We start from the raw sequence: 21615 nt of genomic DNA, 5'->3' as shown, positions 1-21615 counted from the left end.
GAATAAAAACCTTGGGGTTTTCACATTTTAACATTTCCTGGGTAAAAGTCACAGAGAAAAAACTCAATTTTAACTCGACACAGAATCTGATTTTTAGACTTTTAATTCCAGAAATCCAAGTTTTCCGTTTTTAATGCCACAAATCCGGTTTTTAATGTCAAAATTCTGGTTTTATACAACGGAACCAAATCCCAGACGAGAAGGGACGGAAGAAGGAGCTGATCCTTCCATAAATTAAATGTTAGTGATTAAGCAGGACAGGAATTAACACCAAGAAATTCCCAGCTCCAGAGGTGCAATTCCTTGGAATTATTTGCATAGTTCCTCCTTTTTTTTTTTTCCTCTTTGGAATTCAAAAAATCCTCAGGAATTCGGAGAAATTCCAGGAGAAATTCCAGGAGAAATTCCAGGAGAAATTCCAGGAGAAAAGCTCTAGACAGGATTTCTGCTCTCGAAAGGAAGAAAAAAATCAAAATCTCAGCAGCACAAAAAAATGGAAATGATCCAAATTCCAAGTTGGAATTTCCCAAATCCTCCAAAACATGGGAAAGGTTCCAGCTGGAATTCCTTGGCCAGAAGGAAAACCGGTTTCTTTATCATAATAAAGAGGAAAAAGCTGGAATTCCAGGGGTTTTTTGGCACGTGATTTGGGTTTTTTCCCTGAAAACTCCACAAAAATCTCATTTTTTCAGGAGATCAAAGTGAATCCAGTTGCCCCGAAATTCCCAGAAAAACGGGATTATTCCATGGGATAAATGGATTTCTTCCCATCCCAAATTCTCCTCTTGGGAAGTCTGAACCCCAGGGAACGGGGATTCTCCGTGGGGGAGGCAGATCCAAGAGTTTTGTTCTCATTTTCCCCCCAAAAAAAACCTTTGGGAAAAGGGAGAACCAACGGCCCCACGGCCATCGCTGCCAGGGAATGTTGGGCATCCCAAGGAATTCCTTTGGGAGCAGCACGAGGAGCTGGGAATGCTCCAAGTGGGAATTCCAGGGGCTGACGGTGACTTTTCCATGGATTTAGGATCCTCAGGCTTGGATGGAAAAGTTGGAGGAGGAGGAAAAAAACCTCCTTTTCCAGTTATTTCATCTTCCCAAAATTCCTCAGGCAGGAAGAAGATCCATGGGAGATGTGGAGGCTGGTGCTTGGAATTCAGGAATGCCTCTGGAAGTCGGGAATGCCTCTGGAAGTTGGGAATGCCCTGCCAATTCCAGGGATTTCCCAAAACCAAATCCCATTTTTCCACCAGCAGGAGTTGCCCCAACGCCTCTGGCTCATCCCAAAAATCCCTGGCTGCTCCAATGCAGGAATTGTCTCCTTTCCACACGGAATGCAGGCAGCAGGGATAATCCTTGGAGAACACTTTATCCAAGGATTCAGCTGGAAAAATTCCCAAAAAACATTCCCAGGTTTGGGATCAGGCCTGGACTGAGCACCAAGATCGGGAAACGCCCCCAGGTGGAACTGGGAGCTGAGGACGGGCCGGGATTCGCTTCCGAAGGATTCTGCATCCCAATTATTGGCATAATCCATAATTAATTATTCATAATCAATCAGCATCATCAATCAATCAATCAATCAATCAATCCATCCATCACTGTCCCAGGTGGAAGCAGCGGCGCTTGAGGGATCCCTCGGCCAAGTCTCCATCCCGGGATGGATCCCAGGAATCCCAGGATTTCAGGGCCTGCAGCGCTGCCGGCTCCTCCTGGGGTCACATCCCAGGGAAAGGCCCTGAATCCCCCAAGGATTCTCCCCAAATTCCCAAAGGATCCTCCCCAAATTCCCCAAGGATCCTCCCCGAACAGGGAAACTCTCCCAAATTCCCAAAGGATCCTCCTCAAATTCCAGAAGGATTCTCCCCAAACAAAGACCCCAAATGCCCCAAGGATTCTCCCCAAATTCCCAAAGGATCCTCCCCAAATTCTTTAAGGATTCTCCCCACACAGGGAAATTCCTCCAAATTCCCTAAGGATTCTCCTCACAAGTCTTTGAAATTCCTTAAGGATTGTCCCAAAATTCCCCAAGGATTCTCCCCAAATTCCCCAAGGATTCTCCCCAGTTCCTTAAAGATCCTCCCCACACAGGAAAAGGCACCAAGATTCCTTAAGGATTCTCCTCTCCAGTCCTGGAAACTCCTCAGGAATTCTTCGAGAAGAGGAAAGATCCGCCCAGTTCCTCAGGAATTCTGTCCCATCCTCCGGAGCGGGACCAGGAGCCTCTGGAGTCCCCGGGTGGGTTTGGCCCAAACCCTTCGGCTTCCCGAGGGAGCGGCGGCTTCCCGGGGTTCCCAGGATTCCCAGGATTCCCGGGATTCAGGGCTCAGACGTGGCTGACGCGGCTGTCGGCGGGGCCGGAGCGCTCGCGGCGCTCATAGCGCGGCTTCCGCACTGCCGGGAACAAATCCCACAAATCCCGCAATTCCCACAAATCCCACAATTCCCACAAATCCCACAAATCCCGCAATTCCCGCAATTCCCACAAATCCCACAAATCCCGCAAATCCCACAAATCCCGCAATTCCCAAAGGGACGAGGAGGTGGAAGGGGGGGTTGCTGCCCAAGGGGGGTTTGGGGATTTTTGGGGAAGTTTAAGGTCAAAGTTAAACCTAAATCAACAAAATTCAGCCCCCAAATGTAAAGCCACAAACCCCAAATTAAACCCAAAATCAAACCCAATCCCAAAATTAAACCCAAACACTGAAATCCAAACCCCAAAATGAAACCCAAAAACCCCAAACCCAAAAACCCAAACCCAAAATGAAACCCAAACACTGAAATCCAAACCTCAAAATGAAACCCAAAAACCCCAAACCCAAAAACCTGAAATCCAAACCCAAAATTAAACCCAAAACCAAACCCAAACCCGAAATTAAACCCAAAAAACCCAAACCCCACAAGACCCAACCACAAACCCAAACCCACAAACTCAACACCAAAAGCAAAATTAAACCCTCAAAACCCACAAAACCCAACCCCAAACTCCATAAAACTCAACCACAAACACAAACCTAAACCCACAAACCCAAACCCCACAAAACCCAACCCCAAATTTAAACCCCAAATCTAAACCCACAAAACCAAAATTAACCCCAAAACCCAAACCTTCAAACCCAACCCCACAAAACTCAAACCCCACAAAACTCAAACCCCACAAAACCCAACCCCAAAACCAAACCTAAAACCTCCAAACCCAAACCTAAAACCTCCAAACCTAAACCCACAAACCCAAACCCCACAAAACCCAACCCCAAATTTAAACCCCCAAACCCAAACCTCCAAACCCAAATCTAAACCCACAAAACCCAAGCACAAAACCAAAATTAAACCCCAAAACCCAAACCTCCAAAACCCAAACCCCACAAAACCCAACCGCAAAATCAAACTCAAATTTTCCAAACCCAAACCTAAACCCACAAAACCAAACCCCACAAACCCAAACCCCACAAAACTCAAACTCCACAAAACCCAACCCCAAAACCAAACCTAAAACCTCCAAACCCAAACCTAAAACCTCCAAACCTAAACCCACAAACCCAAACCCCACAAAACCCAACCCCAAATTTAAACCCCCAAACCCAAACCTCCAAACCCAAACCTAAACCCACAAAACCAAACCCCACAAACCCAAACCCCACAAAACTCAAACTCCACAAAACCCAACCCCAAAACCAAACCTAAAACCTCCAAACCCAAACCTAAACCCACAAACCCAACCCCAAAACCAAAATGAAACCCACAAACCCAAACCCCACAAAACCCAACTCCAAATTTAAACCCCAAAACCCAAACCTCCAAACCCAAACCCACAAAACTCAACCACAAACTCAACCCCAAAACCAAAATGAAACCCCCAAAAACCAAACCCCATAAAACCCAACTGCAAAATCAAACCCAAAACTTCCAAACCCAAACCTAAACCCACAAAACCAAACCTAAATAATCCAAAACCCAACTCCCAAACCTAAACCCACAAACCCAAACCCCACAAAACTCAAACCCCACAAAACTCAACCAAAAACCCAAACCCCAAACCTAAACCCACAAACTCCATCCCAAAACCAAAATGAAACCCACAAACCCAAACCCCACAAAACCAAACCTCACAAAACCCAAGCCCAAAACCAAACATAAAACCTCCAAACCCGAACCTAAGCCCACAAACCCAACCCCAAAACCCACAAGACTCAACCACAAACCCAAACCTAAACCCACAAACCCAAACCCCACAAAACTCAACCCCAATTATAAACCCCCAAAACCCAAACCTCCAAACCTAAATCTAAACCCACAAAACCCAAGCACAAAACCAAAATTAAACCCCAAAACCCAAACCCCCAAAACCCAAATCCCACAAAACCCAACCGCAAAATCAAACTCAAATTTTCCAAACCCAAACCTAAACCAAACCCCTAAACCTAAACCCACAAACCCAAACCCCACAAAACTCAAACCCCACAAAACCCAACCCCAAAACCAAACCTAAAACCTCCAAACCCAAACCTAAACCCACAAACCCAAACCCACAAACCCAACCCCCAGAAAATGCAACCCCAAATTTAAAACCCCAAAACCCAAACCTCCAAACCCAAATCTAAACCCACAAAACCCAAGCACAAAACCAAAATGAAACCCCAAAACCCAAACCCACAAACCCAACCCCAAAACCAAAATGAAACCCACAAACCCAAACCCACAAACTCAACCCCAACCCCAAATTTAAACCCCCAAAACCCAAACCTCCAACACCAAATCTAAACCCACAAACCCAACCCCAAACCCAAACTTAAACCCCAAAACCCAAACCCACAAAACTCAACCCCAACCCCAAATTTAAACCCCCAAAACCCAAACCTCCAACACCAAATCTAAACCCACAAACCCAACCCCAAACCCAAACTTAAACCCCAAAACCCAAACCCACAAAACTCAACCCCAACCCCAAATTTAAACCCCCAAAACCCAAACCTCCAACCCCAAATCTAAACCCCCAACCCCCAAATTAAACCGATTAAAATTTAATTTAATGAAGTTTAATTAAAATTAAACCCAAACACCCAAACCTCCAAAGCCAACCCCACAAAACCCAACCCCAAACCCCAATATCCGTTTTCCACCCCAAAATTCCCGTGGTATTTTGGCCTGTGTGAATTAAAGCAATGAATCCCACGGGAAAAAGTAAATTCCATGGGGTTTCTCTTCCCTGCACACATTCCAGGCTTTATCCTGAGAATTTTTGGGATTTTCCATTTATTTTTAGCAGATTCCAGGGGAGATTTCCTCACCTGAAGAAGTTGGAGGAGGGATCATGGATGCCTGTGGAGCAGGAGAAGGAAAATAAAGTCAAAAAAATGCATTTCTTAACTGTTTTTCCTTAAAAATCCAGGATTTTTTTAGGATTCCAATGGTATTTATGTCAAAAAAAGCACTTTTCAACAGTTTTTCCTTAAGAATCCAGGAATTTTTTAGAATCCAAATAATATCCAGGTCAAAAAAAGTACCTTTTAAACAGTTTTTCCTTAAAAATCCAGGATTTCTTTTAGGATTCCAATGGTATTTATGTCAAAAAAAGCACTTTTCAACAGTTTTTCCTTAAGAATCCAGGAATTTTTTAGAATCCAAATAATATCCAGGTCAAAAAAAGTACCTTTTAAACAGTTTTTCCTTAAAAATCCAGGAATTTTTTACAATTCCAATAGTATCCATGTTAAAAAAAGCACTTTTCAACCATTTTTCTATAAAAATCCTGGATTTTTTTAGGATTCCAACGATATTTATGTCCAAAAAAAGCACTTTTTAAACATAATCCAGGAAGTTTTTAGAATCCAAATAATATAAGGTCAAAAAAAGTACCTTTTAAACAGTTTTTCCTTAAAAATCCAGGAATTTTTTACAATTCCAATAGTATCCATGTCCAAAAAAAGCACTTTTCAACAGTTTTTCCATAAAAATCCTGGATTTTTTTAGGATTCCAATGATATTTATATCAAAAAAAGCACTTTTAAAACAGTTTTTCCTTAAAAATCTTGGAATTTTTTAGGATTCTAATAAAATCCAGGTAAAAAAAAGCACTTTTTAACCATTTTTACTTAAAAAATCCTGGAATTTTTTAGGATTCCAGTAATATTCATTTGGAAATAAAAACTTTATTACAGTTTTTCCATAAAAAAAAAATCAGGATTTTTTTAGGATTCCTCGAATTTTCACTGTGTACAGTTTTTTTCTTGGAAAAAAACCTTGATTTTTCCATTTTTGTCCCAATTTGGATCCAAAGAACCTCAAAACATCTTGGATTTTTTTCAGTCTCATTCATTAAGGAGTTGCTTAATAAAGTTTCAATTTTGTTAATTAAAATGGGAATTATTGTTAATTAAAAAGAGAATTATTGTTAATTAAAATGGGAATTAAGGTTAATTAAAAAGGGAATTATTGTTAATTTCATGTGCCTATAAAAGCAGAATTCACTCACAGTTTCACTGGGCTGGAGAACAGATGCTAAAAGAGAAAAAAAAAGAGATTAATTAAGATTATCTTCATTAATTTCAAGGCCAGAATTGTTCGTTTTCCAAAAACACAGCCATGGAAGGAATAATTTTATTGTTAAAAAAGGAATTTTGTCCCAAAATCCAACCAAAATATTCCAAAATTCCCTTTGGGGGAATAAACTGGGTGGAGGATCCTTAAGACTGGAGAATTTCTTGGCACAAAATGGGAATTTTCTCAACAAAACTGGGATTTATGAGCTCAAAAATGGGAATTTCTTGGCACAAAATGGGAATTTCCTCCATAAAAATGGGAATTTCTTGGCACAAAATGGGAATTTTCTCCACAAAATGGGATTTTATTGGCATAAAATTGGGATTTTCTTCACAAAATTAGAATTTACTGGCACAAAATTGGAATTTCCTCCACAAAATGGGAAATTTTCTCCTCTAAATGGGCAATTTGTCAGCACAAAATGGGAATTTCATCCAAAAAAGGGAATTCAGCAGCACAAAATAGGAATTCATTGGCACAAATCGGGAATTTTCTCCACAAAACGAGAATTTTCTCCACAAAATTGGAATTTATTGGCACAAAATGAGAATTTTCTCCATAAAATTGGAATTTATTGGCACAAAATGAGAATTTTCTCCACAAAACGGGGATTTATGAGCTCAAAATGGGAATTTCTTGGCACAAAATTGGAATTTATGGGCACAAAATAGGGATTTTCTCCACATAATGGGGATTTATGAGTTCAAAATGGGAATTTTCTCCACAAAACAGGAAATTTTCTCAACAAATTTGGGTTTTAAACAGCCCAAAACGAGAATTTCTCTCTACAAAATGGGACTTTATTGGCATAAAATGGGGATTTTCTCCACAAAATTAGAATTTATTGGCACAAAATTGGAATTTCCTCCACAAAATTGGGATTTTCTCCTCATAATGGGCAATTTATCAGCACAAAATGGGAATTTCATCCAAAAAAAGGGAATTCAGCAGCACAAAATGGGAATTTATTGGTACAAAATGGGAATTTTCTCCACAAAACGGGGATTTATGAGCTCAAAATGGGAATTTATTGGCACGAATTGGGGATTTTCTCCACAAAATTGGGGATTTATGAGATCAAAATGAGAATTTTCTTCACAATATTGGAAGTTATTGGTACAAAATGGGAATTTTCTCCACAAAATTGGGGATTTAGCAGCCCAAAATGAGAATTTTCTCCACAAGACGGGGATTTATGAGCTCAAAAATGGGAATTTCTTGGCACAAAATTGGAATTTTCTCTAAAAAAAGGGAATTTCCTCCAAGAAAGGGAATTCAGCAGCACAAAATAGGAATTTTCTCCACAAAATGGGATTTTATTGGCATAAAATGGGGATTTTCTTCACAAAATTAGAATTTACTGGTACAAAATTGGAATTTCCTCACAAAATAGGGATTTATGAGCTCAAAATAGGAATTCCCTCCAGAAAATTGGAATTTATTGGCACAAAATGAGAATTTTCTCTACAAAACGGGGATTTATGAGCTCAAAATGGGAATTTTCTCTACAAAATTGGGGATTTGGCAGCCAAAAATGGGAATTTCCTCCACAAATTGGGAATTCATTGGCACAAAATGAGAATTTTCTCTACAAAATGAGGATTTATGAGCTCAAAATGGGAATTTCTTGGCACAAAATTGGAGTTTATTGGCACAAAATAGGGATTTTTCTCCACAAAATTGGAATTCATTGGCACAAAATGAGAATTTTCTCCACAAAACGGGGATTTATGAGCTCAAAATGGGAATTTCTTGGCACAAAATGAGAATTTTCTCCACAAAACGGAGATTTAGGAGCTCAAAATGGGAATTTCTTGGCACAAAATGGGGATTTTCTCCACAGAATTGGAATTTATTGGCACAAAATAGGGATTTTTTCTCCACAAATCCAGCATTCATTGGCACAAAATGAGAATTTTCTCCACAAGATGGGGATTTAGGAGCTCAAAATGGGAATTTCTTGGCACAAAATGAGAATTTTCTTCAAAAAATTGGAATTTCTTGGCACAAAATGAGAATTTTCTCCACAAGATGGGGATTTAGGAGCTCAAAATGGGAATTTATTGGCACAAAATGAGAATTTTCTCCACAAAATGGAGATTTAGGAGCTCAAAATGGGAATTTTCTCCACAATATTGGAATTCATTGGCACAAAATGGGGATTTTCTCCACAGAATTGGAATTTATTGGCACAAAATAGGGATTTTTTTCTCCACAAATCCAGCATTCATTGGCACAAAATGAGAATTTTCTCCACAAAACGGGGATTTAGGAGCTCAAAATGGGAATTTCTTGGCACAAAATGAGAATTTTCTTCAAAAAATTGGAATTTATTGGCACAAAATGAGAATTTTCTCCACAAGATGGGGATTTAGGAGCTCAAAATGGGAATTTATTGGCACAAAATGAGAATTTTCTTCACAAAATTGGAATTTATTGGCACAAAATGAGAATTTTCTCCACAAGATGGGGATTTAGGAGCTCAAAATGGGAATTTATTGGCGCAAAATGAGAATTTTCTCCACAAAACGGAGATTTATGAGCCCAAAATGGGAATTTTCTCCACAAAATGGGAATTCCTTGGCACAAAATGGGAATTTTTAGGTTTCAATTCCCATTTCAATCAATTAGCAGAGCGAGGTTCATTAAGGAATGGATAATTAAGGGTTTTTTTTTACCTTTGTTCCTCCTGTAGAAAACCTTTGGGAGTTTGTTGGTTCGTTTGAGGTAGAAAAACGAAGCCACCGAGAGGATGAGGAATAAACTGAGGAAAAACGTCCCCAAAATCAGGGAAGCGGCGACTTCTGGGCCCCCTGGAAATACAAAATTATCAAAATAAAAAATCTGCTCTGCGCCAAAAATCGCTTTTCATCGAAGGATTAAATCAAAATAATGAGAAAATTATGGATTTTTGGGTGTTGTTGGGTAAGTGTTCAATCATATGATAAATTCAATCATTTATTAAGCTCATTAAATTAATTTCTTTTACTCATTAAATCGCTTTTAAACTCATTAAATCGCTTTTTAAACTCATTAAATCAAATTTTTACCTCATTTTAACAAATTAAATCCCTTTTGGAACTCATTTTAACAAATTCAGTCACTTAAAACTCCTTAAATCCATTTTTTGACTTGTTTTAAACTCATTAAATCCATTTTTTAACTGATTAAATCAATTTTTTAACTCATTTTAACAAATTAAATAACTTTTTAAACTCATTAAATCCCTTTATAAACTCATTAAATCAATTTTTAAACTAATTCTAACAAATTAAGTCCCTTTTAAACTCATTAAATCCAATTTTTAACCAATTTTAACAAATTCAGTCACACTTAAAACTCCTTAAATCCATTTTTTGACTTGTTTTATCAAATTAAATCTGTTTTAAACTCATTAAATCCCTTTTTAAACCCATTGTAACCAGTTCAATCACTTTTGAAACTCATTTTAACAAATTCAATCACTTTTAAACTCATTAAATCCCTTTTTTAACTCATCTGGAAAAATTAAATCATGTTTTAAACTCATTTTAACAAGCCCTTTTAAAACTCATTAAATCCATTTTAATTCATTTTACCAATTCAATCCCATTTTTAACTCATTAAATCACTTTTTAAATTCATTAAATGCCTTTTTAAACTCATTTTAACCAATTAAATCTCTTTTAAAACCCATTTTTCACCAATTCAATCCCATTTTTAACCCATTTTAACAAATTCAATCCATTTTAACCCATTTTAACCCATTCAGTCCCATTTTTAACCCATTCAATCCCATTTTTTACCAATTCAGTCCCATTTTTAACCCATTTTCACCAATTCAATCCATTTTTAACCAATTAAATCCCAATTTTATTCCATTTTTGACCAATTCAATCCCATTTTTAACCCCTTTTCACCAATTAAATCCATTTTTAACCCATTCAATCCCATTTTTAACCCATTTTAACAAATTCAATCTCAATTTTAACCATTTTTAACCAATTCAATCCCAATTTTATTCAATTTTTAACCAATTCAACCCCAATTTTATTCAATTTTTAACCAATTCAATCCCATTTTTAACCCATTTTCATCAATTCAATCCCATTTTTAACCAATTAAATCCCAATTTTATTCAATTTTTAACCAATTCAATCCCATTTCTAACCCATTTTCACCTATTAAATCCATTTTTAATCAATTCAATCCCATTTTTAACCCATTTCAACAAATTCAATCTCAATTTTAACCATTTTTAACCAATTCAATCCCATTTTTAACTAATTCAATCCCATTTTTAACCCATTTTCATCAATTCAATCCCATTTTAACCAACTAAAACAAATTCAATCCATTTTTAACCCATTCAGTCCAATTTTTAACCCATTTTTGACCCATTCAATCTATATTTAACCAATTCAATACAATTTCTAACCCATTTTCACCAATTAAATGAATTTTTAACCCATTCAGTCCCATTTTAACCCATTCAGTCCCTTTCAATCCCATTTATGACCTATTTTCACCAATTCAATCCCATTTTTAACCCATTCAGTCCAATTTTTAACCCATTTTCACCAATTCAATCCCATTTTTAACCCATTCAGTCCCATTTTTAACCCATTCAGTCCCATTTTTAACCCATTCAGTCCCATTTTTAACCCATTTTTAACCCATTCAGTCCCATTTTTAACCCATTCAGTCCCATTTTTAACCCATTTTTAACCCATTCAGTCCCATTTTTAACTCATTCAGTCCCATTTTTAATCCATTTTTAACCCATTCAGTCCCATTTTTAACCCATTTTTAACCCATTCAGTCCCATTTTTAACCCGTTCAGTCCCATTTTTAACCCATTTTTAACCCATTCAATCCCGTTTTTATCCCCTCCGCTCACTCTCTGCAGTCCTGGACTCACCGAAGCTGTGGCCGAGGGCCGTGGCCGCGCTCCCGTTCCTCTCGGGGCTCATCCCTCGGTTCCCAGCTGCAAGGAAAATCCCAAATTTCCCCAATTCCATCCCGGCCCAAGGCTGCACATTGCCCCAAATTCTCACTTTCCCCACCCAAAGCTGCCTTTGGGAAAGGTTTGGATATTCTGGGGGAGGAAAATCGCCATTTTCTGCTGCTTTTTTGGGGTTTTTGGTGCAGGAATCGCTGACAATTAATTAAAAAATAATTATAATTAATTACAGATAAATTAAAATTAATTTACAAAATTAATATGAACAAAAATTAAAGGATGAGGGTTAACAAAATCTCCATTTTTTGCTGCCTTTCTTGAGGAGACCTTGCAGCAATAATCATTGACAATTAATTAAAATATAATTCTAATTAATTACAGATAAAATTAATTTTAAAAAATTTAAATAAACTAAAATTAAATACGTGGGACAAAAATCTCCATTTTTTGCTGCCCTTTTGAGGAGTTTTTGCAGTAATTGATTAATAACTAATTAATAAAATTATGTAAATTAGTTGGAAGTCATGTGAATGAAATGAACTAGGGGAATTAATGGGAATGGACTGAGATGAATTAATGGGAATTAATGGGAATGGACTGAGATGAATTAATGGGAATTAACGGGAATGGGCTGAAATGAATTAATGGGAATTAACGGGAATGGATGGAAACGAATTAATGGGAATTAACGGGAATGGATGGAAATGAACGAGGAATTAATGGGAACAACTGAGATGAATTAGCAGGAATTAACGGGAATGGATTGAGATGAATTAATGGGAATGGACTGAAATGAATTAACAGGAATTAACGGGAATGGACTGTGATGAATTAACGGGAATTAACGGGAATGGACTGCGATGAATTAACGGGAATTAACGGGAACAACTGATCTGAATTAATGGGAATTAACGGGAATGGATTGAGATGAATTAATGGGAATTAATGGGAATGGACTGGGATGAATTAACGGGAACAACTGATCTGTATTAACGGGAATTAACGGGAAGGACTGAAATGAATTAACAGGAATGAATGGGAAGGACTGAGCTGAATTAACGGGAATGAACGGGAAGGACTGAGATGATTTAACGGGAATGAACGGGAAAGACTGAGATGAATTAACGGGAATGAACGGGAAAGACTGAGATGAATTAATGGGAATGAACGGGAATGGACTGAGCTGAACGAACGGAAATTAACGGGAAAGACTGAGATGAATTAACGGGAAGGACTGAGCTGAATGAAGAGGAATTAACGGGAATGGACGGAGCTGAATTAATGGGAATGGACTGAGCTGAATTAACGGGAACGAACGGGAAGGACTGAGCTGAATTAATAGAAATTAACAGGAAGGACTGAACTGAATTAACGGGAATGAACGGGAAGGACTGAGCTGAATGAACGGGAAGGACTGAGCTGAATGAACGGGAATGGACCGAGCTGAATTAATGGAAATTAACAGGAAGGACTGAGCTGAATGAACGGGAATGAACGGGAATGAACGGGAATGAAGGGATCCGGACTCACAGGCGCTGCAGTTGCCGAGGTCGCTCCCGTTGCGGCAGCGGACGCAGCTGCTGCTCCCGTCCTCGGCCCAGCGCCGGTAGCAGCCTGCGGGACAGGGGAGCGCTGAGCCGGCAATTCCCATCCCGGGAATTCCCACAATTACCGGGATACACTGCAGGAATTCGCTCTGGGGGGCAGGAACGGCGCCTGATTGCCCTTGCCCACAGGAAAGAGGGTCTGTTCCCAATATTTGTTTCCAAGGTTTGTATTCCCAGTGTTTGTTCCCAAAGTTTGGATTCCCAGTGTTCCCAATGTTTGTTCCCAATGTTTCTTTTCCCAGTGTTTCTTTTCCCTGTGTTTTTATTCCAAATGCATTTATTCCCAATGTTTTTATTCCCAATGTTTCTTCCATTTCCCAGGAAAAATAAAACTTTACAAAGGAAAAAAAACAGAGAAGGAAGAACAAAAATCCGGGAATTTTTTCTCCCTGGAATTCTCCAAGGCCAGCTTGCTCTCTGCCCATGGAATAACTGATCCTTAAGGGCTTTTCCGGTCCCACATTCCCTGGATTTTTCCCAAGGAATTCCCTACCTGGGCTGCACTGCTGCGTGACCGGGCAGGAGCTGTTGGAGTCCAACGTTTCCACACAACATTCCGGGTCTGGCACCTGAGGAGAGAAATTCCCAGGGAAATTCCCATTTGCCAGGGAGGAAAATGCCTCCACCAAAGGAAAAATCTCCACAGAAATTCAGGATAATTCCGTTAAAACCCACTGGAATTTTTTTTCCAGCAAGAAGGAGAGAACTTTGTTTATTTTTAATTTTGTTTTTTGTTTTATGAATTGATTTTATTTTCATAAAACAATTTTATTTTTGTTTTATCGATAATTTTTTTATTTTAGAAATGAAAATAGAGAAAATCTGGGATCAAATCAAAATAAAATCAAAATCAAATCAAAATAAAATAAAAAAATAAAAAATAAAATAAAATCTAGGAGAAAATTTAAAATAAAGTAAAAAATTAAAAAAAACAAATTTAAAATAAAAAATAATTTAAAATAAATAATAAAATAAAGAAAAATGAAAAAATGAAAAAAATTAAGAATTAAAAAAATTTAAAAATTAAAAAATAGAAAAAGTTAAAAAATAAAAAATAGGAAAAAAATGAAAAATAAAATAAAAATTAAATAAAAAATAAATAAAAATTAAAAATATATAAAAAATAAATAAAATAAAAAACTAAAAATAAAATAAAAATAAAATAAAAAATAAAATTAAATTAAAAAATTAAATAAAAAATAAAATAAAAAATAAAATAAAAAATAAAATAAAACAAACCAAACCAAACCAAAATAAAATAATCTGGATTGGAACAGGAAAAATTTCTGGAGAACCCACCGAATTTTCCGTGGATTTTCCGGCAACTTCTGCCACAAGCCTGGTTAGGAGAAGCACAAAGGGCACCTCCATTGCCAGGAAAAACACAGATCTGGAGAAAAATAGGGAATAAATTCAAATTATTTATTAATGGCACCGGAATTCTGCTACCCTTTGTTAAGGGGAAAAAAGGGAGGGAAAAAAGAAGGCTGGGAAGAGTCAGAAAACACAGGAAAAATTATTTATTATAAGATATAATAAAATTAAACAATTAATGAGATTTTTGTCAATACCTGCTGATTCAAAGTAAGAAAACACATGAAAAAAGATGATTTATTATAAAACAATAAAAATACAATAAATATGAATTAATTTTTCTATAAAACATATAAAAACATAAAAAAATTACATTCTCAGTTAAATTATCAATATTATAAATTCTGAATTTTTGTCAATCCCTGCTGCTTCAAAGACTCAAAAAGCACAAGTAAGGAAGGATTATTTATTAAAAATAAACCACACTAAAATAAAATTCTTATTTAAAAAGCAGATTGTCCTTACCTAGAACAGGAACCGTGAAGAGCAGCTCATAATAAAGGGAAAATTAAGGTGGAAAAACCACTTGGAAGCACAGGATGGTCCCGATCAGCTCATTCCTGGCTGGATTCCCATCCCTAAAATAAACCGGGATCCCTCAGGAGCCGCAGGGCTGATCCCGAGCCCGTCCCGCTCCGGTGTTCTCATTTCCAGCAGCCAATTTTACTCCAATTTTATTTAATTTTTAAAATTATTTTGTTTTTACTTCATTTCTGTTTAATATTTTTAATTATTTTTACTTTATTTTACTTCATTTTTACTTCATTATTAAAATTACTTTCCTTTTTAATTAATTTTTTAAAGTTACTTTATTTTTATTTAATTTTAAAAATTATTTTCCTTTTTATTTTGTTTCTGCTTAATTTTTAAATGATTTTTACTTGATTTCTAGTTAATTTGTAAAATTATTTTCCTTTTTACTTCATTTCTGCTTAATTTTTAAATGATTTTTACTTGATTTCCAGTTAATTTGTAAAATTACTTTCTTTTTACTTCATTTCTGCTTAATATTTTTAATTTTTACTACATTTTAACTTCATTTTTAAAATTCTTTTCTTTTTACTTCATTTCGGCTTCATTTTTAAAAAATATTTTTACTTTATTTTACTTAATTTTTGCTTAATTTTAAATTTTTTTTAATTAAAATTAATTAAAATAAAATTAAAATTATTTTAAAAAGGAGATATGAATTAAAAAGTATTTTCCCCTCAGGATTTTCCTGCTAGTGGAAGAAAATACTGGAATTCCAAGCAGGATCTCACAGCCTGGAACAACTCCTTTGGGCCAAAGCTGCCTCCAAGGATGGGGTTTTACCTCAGAAATTGAAATTTAGAGAGGAAAAAATATCCCAAAAACCTTCAGGAGATTCGGGATCCACCAAGGCTGAGGAGAGGCCGAGCTTGGAAAGGGAGCGGGAGAGGAAATCTGGGTGGGAAATTGGGAAGGAATTCTGCCCTGTCAGGGGCTGGGATGGAATTCTTTGGGCTGGGATGGAATTCCTGGGTTTGGGATGGAATTCCCAGGGAATTTGTGGCTGCTCCATCCCTGGAATTGCCCAAAGCCAGGCTGGAACAACCCGGGATAGTGCAAGATGGAACTGGATGAGCATTAAATTCCCTCCAGCCCATCCCATCCCACACAAATTTCCCACAAATTTCTCTCAGGATCCCACAGCAAAAGAATTCCCAAAAAAGTCTGTTCCATGTTTGTTTCCCTGTGGGTTCTGGAGAAAAAACAAAAGGAGTTATAAAGACTGCAGCCCCAATTAAAAAGTATTTTCCCCTCAGGATTTTCCTGCCAGTGGAAGAAAATACTGGAATTCCAAGCAGGATCTCACAGCCTGGGAAGGAACAACTCCTTTGGGCCAAAGCTGCCTCCATGGACGGGGTTTTACCTCAGAAATTGAAATTTAGAGAGGAAAAAATATCCCAAAAACCTTCAGGAGATTTGGGATCCACCAAGGCTGAGGAGAGGCTGAGCTTGGAAAGGGAGTGGGAGAGGAAATCTGGGTGGGAAATTGGGAAGGGTTGGAAAGGGAGAAATGATCAAACAGAGGAAAATCAGAGAGGTTTTAAGAGCTGAAATGATAAAAGTATGGAAAATGATAAAAATTGAAATGGTAACACTGAGAAAAGAAGGTGAAATGGTAAAATTGAGAGAAGAAAGGAAGGGTTTTAAAAGTTGAAATGAGAAAATGAAATTATAAAATTGATAAAATGGAAGGGTTGGAGAAGCTGAAATAAAACTGAGAGCAGAACCACAGGGTTTTAAAAGTTGGAATTATAAGATTGAGAGAAGAACTGAAGAGTTTTAAAAGGAGAAATAAAAAAATGAGAGCAGAACCAGAAGGTTTTAAAGGTTGAAATGATAAAACTGAGAGAAGAATTGAAGGTTTTTAAAAGGTAAAATGATAAAATGAAATTATAAAAACTGAGAGAAGAATGAAAGTGTTTTAAATATTGAAATAATAAAACTGAGAGAGAAATAAAAGGGTTTTAAAAGCTGAAATGATAATATTGAGGGCAGAACTAAAGGATTTTAGAAGTGGAAATGAAAAAATTGAATTAAAGGGTTTTAAAATGTGAAATGATAAAATTGAGAGTGGAACCAGAGGACTTTAAACATTGAAATGATAAAACAGAGAGAAGAATGAAAGAGTTTTAAAAGGTGAAATGATAAAGATGAGAGAAGAACCAGAGGGTTTTAAAAGGTTAAATTACAAAACTGAGAAGAAAAGCTGAAATGATAAAATTGAGAGAAGACAGAAAGGGTTTTAATGATAAAATTGAGAGAAGAATTAAAGGGTTTTAAAAATTGAAATAATAAAACTGAGAGGAGAATGGAAGGGTTTTAAAAGGTGAAATTATAAAAACTGAGAGCAGAAAGGAAGGGTTTTAAACACGGAAATGACAAAACTGAGAGCAGAACCAGAGGATTGGAAAACTTGAAATGATAAAACTGAGAGAAGAATTAAAAGGTTTTAAAAGGTGAAATGATGAAATTGAGAGCAGAATGGAAGGGTTTTAAACATGGAAATGATCAAACAGAGAGAAGATGGAAAAGGTGTTAATGATAAAATTGAGAGAAGAATTAAAGTGTTTTAAACATTGAAATTATAAAATTGAGAGCAGAATGGAAGAGTTTTAAACATGGAAATGCCAAACCAGAGCAGAGTGTGTGGGTTTTAAAAAATGAAATGACAAAACAGAGCAGAATGAAAGGGTTTTAAAAGGTGAAATGACAAAATTGAGAGCAGAATTAAAGGGTTGGAAAAGTTGAAATGATAAAACTGAGAAGAAAACTTGAAATGATAAAATTGAGAAAATAATGAAAGGGTTTTAAAAAATGAAATTATAAAACTGAGAGCAGAATGGCAGAGTTTTAAAAGCAGAAATGACAAAATTGAGAGCAGAATAGAAGGGTTTTAAAAGCAGAAATGACAAAACTGAGAGAAGAATTAAAATACTTTAAAAGGTGAAATGATAAAACTGAGAGAAGAATGGAAGGGTTTTAAACATGGAAATGATAAACCAGAGCAGAATGGAAGAGTTGTAAACATGGAAGTGCCAAAACTGAGGGCAGAGTATCAGGGTTTAAACATGGAAATGCCAAACCAGACCAGAGTGGAAGAGTTTTTAACATGGAAATCATAAAACAGAGCAGAATGGAAGGGTTTTACACATGGAAATGCCAAACCAGACCAGAATTAAAGGGTTTTACACATGGAAATGCCAGAGCTGAGCAGAGTGCCAGGGTTTTACACATGGAAATGATAAACCAGAGCAAAGTGCCAGGGTTTTACACATGGAAATGCCAGAGCAGAGCAGGTTTTGAGGGCTGCCCATGCCACTCACCAGCCCCTGGAGGCTCCCTGGAGTCCCGAGTGCCTTTTCCAGCCTCCAGCCAACGCCTTTGCCTCGTGCTTTGCTGCTCATCCCCCGTTGCACAACGCACCTGCCCTGGCAGAGACACGGAAAGGGTTGATTTGTTTGAACGATCTTTTCTCAATCCCAGCTGGAGGAGGACTCGTTTTTCCAGCTCTGAGCAGAGCTCCAGTCCTGCCCTTCCACGCTGGGGTTTTGTACCAGCGCTCAGCAATTAAAACCTCAGTTCACTCACAGGCACCTTAAGCCAGGCTTTGTGTTTTGCTCCACACCTGCCTGGAGCAACCAGCCATGAATATTTACTGCTGGGACACCTTCTGCTCTCCCAGCCTTGCTGCAGCATGGAAAGCCAGGAGGAGAAATGAATATTCTCCAGGGAGAAGTGGTTTGGGAATGGGATAAAGGAATGGGTTGGCTCGGAGGGGATTTCAGGGCATTCAGTGCTAGCCCCAGCCACGGCAGGGCCACCTGGCACTGTCCAGCCTGGCCTTGGACACTCCAGGGATGGGATATCCATGGAATAACCAGTGCCAGGGCCTCAGCATCCTCACAGCAAGGAATTCCTTCCCAATATCCAAGCTAAACCCACTCCCTGGCACTTGGAAGGAATTTCCCCCTTATCCTGTCATTCCATCCCCTGGAGATATTCCTTTTCCATCTTTCCTGGAAGGTCACAGAGAGGTCTCCGCAAAGTTTCCCTTCTCCAGGCTCAACAATCCCAATGTTTCCATGGCCAGTTTGGGGGGTTTTCACCCCTAAATGGTGCACTAAAATCCCTATTTTTGGGCTGTGCATCTGGGGAAGCTTAGCCACCACAAACACACCAGAACAGTAACACCAAATACCCGCAAGCCCAACAAGCTCAGCTTGGCAAAAATTGTCTCCAACCGAATTAAATTATTAGGAAATAAAGCACCCAAAGTTTCGGGGGGTGGGATAAGAAGGAGAGGGTTCCTTTCCAAACACAGCAGCAACCCGCTGGCCCCAAAAGCGCCGGGCGAGGAGGAGGAACAAGGGGCGATTTCAAATCCTAAAGCCAAACCCCTCCGACCCCCCTGGTGCCGATTTCCCTGGAGAACTCGGGGAATCCATGAGGAAACGCTGCCCTCCCGGCTCTCCGCGAACAATGGGGCCCCACCCCGCGCTCGCCGCTCGCCCCGGGGGTCGCCGCCCGTTCCCCCTCCCGCTTCCTCCTCCTCCTCCTCACCTGAGGGCAGCCCCGAGCATCCCCCCGGCACCGCCGAGGTTCCCGTTCGTACCCCCCGCCCTCCACCGGCGCCCTGCCCGCTGTGCCCCACGGCACTCTGGGAGTTGTAGTCCCGCGGCCGCCGCCCGCCGCGCCGTTTGGCCGAGCATCCTCTCCGCCAAGAACTACAAATCCCGAGAGGAACCGCGGCGCGCCCCACCTGTACCCGCTCCCCGCAGGTAAATGCGCTATCTCAGCCTTTTCGCACGGCGCCGCGGTGCCTGCTGGGAAAGCGAGTCCCGCGCTGCCGGCGGGGCGCGGGGGCGGTGGGGTCTCCGCACTACAACTCCCGGCGTGCCCCGCGCGCCCGCCGCCATTTCAGGCGTTGCCCGGCAACGTTGACGCGGCGGGAGGGAGGAGGCGGCGGGGTCGAGGCCTGTGCGCCCAAAAATCCTGGGAATTCGGGAAAATCGGGAAGAGCTGGCCCAGATGTGGCTGCCCCATCTCGGGCAGTCCCCAAGGCCAGCTTGGACGGGCCTTGGAGCAGCCTGGGGCAGTGGGAGGTGGCCCTGCCCATGGGAAGGGGTGGGACCGGATGGGATTTAAGATCCCTTCCCACCCAAATCATTGAACCGTGCAGAATTCCAGAGAGGAAACCGTGTCGTTTATTTCCCCTAAAAAAATCTCCTTTAAATGTGGCTTATTTCCCCTAAAAATCTCCTTTTTCTGTGGTTTATTTTCCCTAAAAATCTCCTTTTTCTGGGGTTTATTGTCCCTAAAAAATCGCCTTTAAATGTGGCTTATTTCCCCTAAAAATCTTATTTTTCTGTGGTTCATTCCTCTTTTTAACCCCTTGTTATTTCATGTGGGCATGAGGAGCAGCACCTTTCGCAATCCCAGAATTTTCCCAATTCCTTGGAGCCCCAATCCATTTCAATTTGGCATTTCCAAGATTTCCTGATTTCCCTCAGGATTTTTTTTTTTTTAATTTTTTTTTTTTTGGCAGAATTGCTAAAATGATTTTTTTGCTGCTTTTAACACGAGGCAAATCTGGGAGCCGGGAGCTGCAGGTGGAGCAGGGAGCCTAGCAGGGATTCCATGGATTTTTGGGAAGTCAGGAATTCCCAGAGGGCTGGGGGCAGAACACCCAGCTCGGAGCCGGATCCTGAATCTCTCTGTTAAATCTCAAAACTATTTATTTTCCATTCTCACGGATCAAATCTTGGAATTTCTCCAGAAAAATCCATTCCCTCTTCCTAAAAATCCTGAATTTGGCATTCCCAGGAGCAGCAGCACTCGAGCCTGGTTTGGATCGGGATCCTGGATCTCTCCGTTAGATCTTGGAGCAATTTCTTTTCCATTCTCACGGCTGCAATCTTGGAATTTCTCCAGACAAATTCATTCCCTCTTCCTAAAAAACTGACTTTGGCATTCCCGGGAGCAGCAGCACTCAAACCCAGCTCGGATCGGGATCCTGGATCTCTCTGTTAAATCTCGGAACAGTTTATTTTCCATTCTCACGGATCAAATCTTGGGATTTCTCCAGAAAAATCCATTCCCTCTTCCTAAAAATCCTGATTTTGGCATTCCCAGACATGCTGGGAACAGCAGCACCTGAGTCCAGCTTGGAGCCAGATCCTGGATCTCTCCGTTAGATCTTGGAGCAATTTCTTTTCCATTCTCATGGATCAAATCTTGGAATTTCTCCAGAAAAATCCATTCCCTCTTCCTAAAAATCCTGATTTTGACATTCCCAGACATGTTGGGAACAGCAGCACTCGAGCCCGGTTTGGATCGGGATCCTGGATCTCTCTTAAATCTCAGATTGATTTCTTTTCAATTCTCATGGATTGAATCTTGGAATTTCTCCATAAAAAATGGAATTTCTCCATTCCCTCTTCCTAAAAATCCTGATTTTGGCATTCCCAGGAACAGCAGCACTCGAACCCAGCTCAGATCTGGATCCTGGATCTCTCCGTTAAATCCCAGAACAATTTCTTTTCCATTCTCATGGATTGAATCTTGGAATTTCTCCAGATAAATCCATTCCCTCTTCCTAAAAATCCTGACTGTGGCATTCCCAGG

The 21615-nt window shown here is 39.1% G+C and overlaps 1 protein-coding gene across 2 annotated transcripts; it reads right to left on the bottom strand.

Moving 5' to 3' along the window:
* Positions 1-49: 49 nt before the first annotated feature.
* On the bottom strand, positions 50-19632 carry C22H1orf159 (chromosome 22 C1orf159 homolog). Of its 2 annotated transcripts, none has more exons than XM_058855422.1 (12): positions 19552-19632; positions 18315-18419; positions 14926-15038; positions 14386-14476; positions 13580-13655; positions 13010-13093; positions 11438-11503; positions 9216-9350; positions 6470-6495; positions 5286-5316; positions 1816-2391; positions 50-1753 (listed from the first exon to the last, which is right to left on the bottom strand). In XM_058855422.1, the coding sequence occupies exons 4-11, from the start codon at positions 14455-14457 to the stop codon at positions 2324-2326; spliced, it is 558 nt and encodes a 185-aa protein (XP_058711405.1). In that variant the 5' UTR covers positions 14458-14476; positions 14926-15038; positions 18315-18419; positions 19552-19632; the 3' UTR covers positions 50-1753; positions 1816-2323. The 2 variants fall into 2 exon arrangements, with proteins under 2 accessions (XP_058711405.1, XP_058711404.1); XM_058855421.1 differs by having other exon boundaries at positions 18315-18414; positions 19552-19631.
* Between the last annotated feature and the right edge of the window lie 1983 nt (positions 19633-21615).

The sequence above is a fragment of the Poecile atricapillus genome, chromosome 22, assembly GCF_030490865.1.
Source record: "Poecile atricapillus isolate bPoeAtr1 chromosome 22, bPoeAtr1.hap1, whole genome shotgun sequence".
In the NCBI taxonomy this organism is placed as follows: Eukaryota; Metazoa; Chordata; class Aves; order Passeriformes; family Paridae; genus Poecile; species Poecile atricapillus.
Note: the sequence above shows the minus strand (reverse complement) of the source record. Positions and strands in the feature narration are given on the sequence as shown.